This window comes from Rutidosis leptorrhynchoides, chromosome 3, assembly GCF_046630445.1.
Source record: "Rutidosis leptorrhynchoides isolate AG116_Rl617_1_P2 chromosome 3, CSIRO_AGI_Rlap_v1, whole genome shotgun sequence".
NCBI lineage: Eukaryota > Viridiplantae > Streptophyta > Magnoliopsida > Asterales > Asteraceae > Rutidosis > Rutidosis leptorrhynchoides.
The window spans coordinates 50,278,274-50,284,606 of NC_092335.1; the positions used below are offsets into that span (position 1 = coordinate 50,278,274).

General features: G+C 31.7%; 1 protein-coding gene across 1 annotated transcript; it reads right to left on the reverse strand.

Moving 5' to 3' along the window:
• Nucleotides 1-515: 515 nt before the first annotated feature.
• On the reverse strand, nt 516-3,673 carry LOC139899497 (parthenolide synthase-like). The gene is made up of 2 exons (XM_071882330.1): nt 2,759-3,673; nt 516-1,136 (listed from the first exon to the last, which is right to left on the reverse strand). Exons 1-2 carry the CDS (start codon nt 3,671-3,673, stop codon nt 516-518), a joined length of 1,536 nt encoding a protein of 511 aa, XP_071738431.1.
• Nucleotides 3,674-6,333: the final 2,660 nt, after the last annotated feature.

The following is a 6,333-nucleotide window of genomic DNA, read 5'->3' on the forward strand; positions in this document are numbered from 1 at the left end:
TGATTCATTATAGGATTACAATACATCAATTTTTAAACCAACAGCCATAGTGCTCAGATAATGAATTTTAAGTAATACTAGTAGTTAATGTTGTAGTAATAAACCAAAAAAGGTAAAAAAAATAATCAAGATATGAACAGCTTAATATGCTACTCACTCTTTTGGTCTTTCTCAAAAAAAAAAAAAAAAAAAAAAAAAAAAAAAAAATCTTATTGATATACAATTTTAGATAAAGGTACACTATAAGTCTACCAGATAGTTTTAAGTAAATGCTTTTAAATAACCAAATATTTATACCATGAATTCTGTAATACTACTAGTTACTGTGCGATAAAGCTATTTGGCCCACTCGAAATCAAAGCATGCTCACAACATTACAAACAACACCAAGAATTAACACCATCTTGGTACTTATTTTGCAACTAACGAGAAGGAGTTTGCATAAAAAACTTACTAACAGTACTTAATACAAGCTTAAAATCAAGCCTTACCTTTTTGTTCAGCTAGAATCATGCTTACTCTTGCCACTTATGCTTTGTGGGGATTAGATGAAGGGGCAATTTCTTTTCGAGGACCAACGTACCCGTCGCTTCCATGTTCATATCTTCACACGTTACTCCGACTGGAAATTTCCAGTCGAACCAATAAAGAAGGTGTGCCAAAAGGAACTCTATATTTGTCGGAGATGTGTTCATCGCTGGGCAAGCTCGCCGTCCCCCTCCAAAGGGGACCATTTCAAAGTTGCCAATTCCAAAATCAACATCAAGATTTTCAAACCTCTCAGGATAAAACTCTTCTGCATTATCTCCCCAGTTGTTTTGATCTCTTGCTATTCCCCATGCATTGATTATGGCGCTCGTCCCAGGAAAGACGTCATAACCACAAATTTGACTACGGGTTAGGCATTCGTGTGGGATCAACAATGGGGCAGGCGTGTGCAATCTTAATGTCTCTTTCACCACCATCTTCAAGTACTTCATTTTTGCGATATCTAGTTCATTTACATGTTCTATTCTTCCGGTACAATCTCGGATTTCTTTTTGCAACTTTTGCATCACTCTAGGATTTCTAATGATCTCGGACATTGCCCACACCATCGTCACAACAGTTGTATCAATTCCTCCGGTAAGTACGTCCTGAACCATACATAAATTAGCTAAATAGTACGTCTACTTTTTTTAGGTGTGTAAAGGAGTCGAGCTTCTTAGGAGCTACTGACTCATTAAGAGTTCGATTCGAGTCGATCTTAATCAAGCTAGAGCCTAATCTTGAACGCATTTTGAATAGTAAACAAGCTCGAGGTTGAGTTTTTTATATGTTGATCTCGAACAAGTTCGTGAATGTAAACGTGCCTTTCATATATATGCAGTGTTGTAAATCTACTGAGATCTCCCCGAGATCTCGTTTTTAGAAGGCAACCGAGACGAGATGTTCATCTCCCGAAATTTCCCGGTCAACGGGGTCAAACTTAGTCAAAGCCACGATTTCTCAGATTTTCTTGCTAATTTTTAAGATTTTCTTGTAAAATTCGTAATTTCTAAGATTTTTTCGCTCACTTCTCGGATATTTTTGTAAAATCTCGTAAAAACGTATAAATTATACATATATTTATGTTTTTATGTATATTTTTATTAAAAAAACTATTAAGTCAACGTAAGTCAACGTCCGAGATCTCCCCGAGATTATTCCGAGATGTCGAGATCTCTCTAAAAAAGTCTAAACGAGATCTCCCCGAGATCCGAATTCTCTAACCTTGTATATATGTCTATATATACATAAATTAGTATAAAGCAACTGCAATAATTCTACATGTCAATTTCTCATTTAATCTACTTAATTACTAATATTTAATTTTGTTGACGTGTAATAGTAGACATTCTACTTGTAACTTATATTGTCATATTTAATTTTACACTTAATAGTAATTAATTATAAAACATATCTTGAGTTAAAAAAAAAAAAAGTAGTGATCACGTGTGAGATTACTCCAAATCTTTGTAAAGATTTTGATAATTAATTATCTGAGATATACATAATCCTTACCAATAATAAATCACAATGAAAGCTATAGAATGTTTCTTTTGATTTTGATAGTTATTATATTTTATTTTATTATATTTTATAATAAAATATATAATAATATAAATAAACCAAAAAAAGGTATCAAACGAGCTCATAAAACTCAAACTTGTACATATCTACTACATGTCATGACCATATTAAATATACGTATTGTTACCTCCTTATATATTTATATATCACGTGTCACTATATTATTTTTGTTATATTATTTTTAATATAAAGTATAGTTTAAAAATGTATAGTATAAAAAAATAAAAAAAACATCAAACGGGCTCATAAACTTACACACACACACACACACATATGTCGATTATAATTTTTATAAAAATTTGATCATATAAATAGTTATATAATAATAGTATATGTGTGTGTGTCAAAATCAAGCCGAATATTATGTGTGTGTGTGTGTGTCTGTGTGTCAAATCGAGCCGAGCTCAAGCTTGTATATATTATCAAACAGGTCGAGCTCAAACTTGTACGATGTCAAACAAGTTAAGAACCAGCTTAAGATATTCAGTTTGATTCAAGTCGTGCTCGAACTCGAACTCTTTGAATTTTAAACGAGCTGAACTCGAACTTACTCGTGTTCGAAGAGTTCGCGGCTCAGCTACTTTACACCCTAGTCTCCCTAATAATGATATTAAATATATATTAATATATATATTTTTTTGTTTACCATTATAAGAGCTTTGATATCTCCATTAGTCAATTGAAGGCCAGAAGCATTTGCTGTAGAAGATAACTCAAGTAAACTATGGACAAAATCTTTTTCATCGTCACTTATTTCTTCAAGGTTATGCTTGCGATGATCATCAATGAGCGTATCAATGTAAGCATCAAGATTACTAAAACCGTTACTCAACCTACTATTCCATCCTGTAACGTTGTCGATGATTCGACCTAACCATGGAAATGAATCACCAACTGATCCATTCAATAACAACATGGTTTCACTTAGCATGACTTCCCATGAAGGACCCTTAAGTGGTTCTTCTCTATAGTTGTTACCAAACGCAACCTTACACACAAGCCCTTTTACTATCGTCAAAAACAAGCGGTTTAGATTTACTTGAGTGTTCGATGGATGTGATGATAGCGTACTAATCATGGTCTCTATCTCCATGACCAACACCGATTTAAACAATTTAGCTCTCTTGGGACCTAATAACTCGGTTACCAAAAGCTTACGCATATCCCTCCAGTGACTGCTATGAGGTGAGAAAGCAATGTCCAAGAAGTTGTATGTTAATTGCTTGGTTGCCTCAAAAAGCGGACGCGAACAAAATACGTGATCTTGAGTTTTCAAGATTTGTTTAGCCATGGTTGGACTAGAGATGATAAGGTAAGGCTTTGAACCAATATGAATTTGCATAATTGGACCATGTTTTTTTGAAAGATCCCAAAGAGCCTCATGACGAGGTTTGGTTAGTATTTGGTGCAAGTTTCCAATTATGGGCAGCTTTGTGGGACTTGGAGGAAGCTTATAAGCACCCTTAGATGACCCATAAGTTGATCTCCATATGAATATGCAAATCAACATGAAAAGAGTTGTAAAAAACCATGAAGGCAATAAAGTGAAGATAATTTCCATTTGACTCGATGTGGTTTTTGCTCTTATTCTCTCATAAGATGGTGTATTTGAAGTATATCTATCTGTCTATATATAGTAGACAGAGACTACTAATAACATGTACTATAAATAAATTTAAGAGTATCTTATTATTTATATACACATTTATTTATTCTCATATTCGATTTAGAACTTGATTTGAATGATTACAAGATTAATTATTTTATAAGAACCGTAGCTACTTAATTATAATTGTGCCTTCTCGATCATATCACTTCTCGATCATATCACTTGATACTTGGGTCAAATAATGTATTAATTTCAACGAACACATGTAATTATTCTCCAAAAACATTGGTACAAGAAACACAAAGTACCGTAGTGTTTGTAGCATCTTTTGATTTCACGCCACAACGTGATTGGCTTACAAGTTACAACTTCAAGAAATTTATCAATTCCTTTGCTCACTAATTTAGAACAACGAGCTCGAATCATTTTACAGTATCTGTATATCTACATATGTGGAATCTTTTTGGTTAGTTGTCCAAATCATGTGAATGAATTTACCAAATCAACAAAGGAATGCAAGATGTTTTAAGACCACTCTTATCAATGACGGTCCGTCATGGGATCACTGACTGTCATATCAGCGCCACATCAACACCTTCTTTCCATCACTAACCAACCACTAAATGCTAACAACCATGACGTACCCATCACACATTTCCTCACACCCACTAAATTAATTAATTATTTACGGGTACAAGTAATAAAGAAAAATGTACAACAAAAAACTGCATGACATCCGTGATCCAAATTATCATCCAACGACATTTTGCAGCACGGGTCTTCAAACACGGAACAAGGGCTAAATGCTAATATTGGCGTGCTCCTCTCACGGGATCAAAGACGGATCCAAGCACTAACCGATATTAGTGGTCTAAACAAGAGACACTTCGGTGCACTGGCGAATCTACTTGTATATCCTGGGATCATAGGACATCACTAGTTTGAAATTTTTTAGTAGAAAATACCTTTTAAATCGTATAGGACACCACTAAATTTAACCGCGGGATCTTGTATATTTTTCAAATTTATAGTTTTTCTTTTTTATTGTTTAGGACACCACTAAATTTAAATATCAGACACCATATATTTTTCGAGTTTTAAGTTTTTTGAAATGAAATTACCACTAAAATAACATTATAATATAATTAGTAGTGGAAAAAAAATTCAGGACCTCATTGCGTTTTAATCCTAGAATCGTCACTGCTTCGGTGTTGACAAACTTTATGAGATGATTTATTTTGACTGTTCGATTGATGATTATGTCATTGAGACTCAAAGAGGTTGGATCAAGTTCAAAGAGTAGGATCAAGCTTGTTTTGGGTTTTTGTTAGGTTGTTAGCTAGGTTGGTGTTATTGTCCAACTATGAACTCATTGTAATATCTCCATTTGTATATAATATTTGTCAGGGTAATTTTCATTGCTCAAAAGAAAACTTAAAAAAATAACAATAACGTCATGGCTTAGTTAAAATATTAATGAAAGTGTTTTAGTCAATTGATAAAAGTGCTTATCATATTTTGTTTTGAAACTATTAACTTAATAATATAATAATAGATATAATAATACTAATATATATATATATATATATATATATATATATATATATATATATCCATATATAAAATAATAATAATAATAATAATAATAGTAATATTAATAATAATAGTAATGCTAATAATAATAAATTATAAATTATAATAATAATAACAATAACAATAATAATAATAATAACAATAATAATAATAATAATAATAATAATAATAAAAGACGTCTGAACATTTATAAAATTTCAAGTCTTTACTTCTCTCTTTGTAAAGGTTTTCTATTAATAATAATAATAATAATAATAATAATAAAAATAATAATAATAATAATAATAATAATAATAATAATAATAATAATAATAATAATAATAATAAAAAAAGACGTCTGAACATTTATAAATTTTCAAGTCTTTACTTCTCTCTTTGTAAAGGTTTTTCTTAAAGAAAACTATGACACAATTATTAAATAGAAAACATAAAAAATACTTCATACTCACTAGGGATGCTTTTAGTATTTCAAAACATATTTTTTTTTTAAAGCAAAAATTTTATTGATAAACCGCAAAATTACATCACGAATGTTATATGCTAACCAAACAAGTCGTTAAGCTAACATACAACAAATTACACGAAAATTACATAATAAGTGATTGAGGATTATGAAGCCAAAAATGTCAATCGATTTGTATTGTCTTGCACCTTTTTTCGATCCACTCGAACGTTTTGATTTGAATCTCACATAATGCAACCGGAGAGGTCCAACATTTTTTGTTAAAGACCATTTGGTTTCGGTTCGACCATATGAGATAACAACTAATCCAAAGAACCGCTTGCCAAATCTTGAAACCCGAATCCAACATTGATAGATTTGAAGAGCCTTGAAGAATCTCACACAAACTAGCCGAATAGAACACATTTAGCCCCTTTAACACCCCGCCAAATTACCATCTGACGGCGTGTTAATCCAGGTCCCACAGTTAACAGTTACGCCCTCTATATGAGACGTTTAAAGCAATCGCATTTAATTTTATTAAAAGTTGACTTTCAAAACATAAGTCAATAATCCC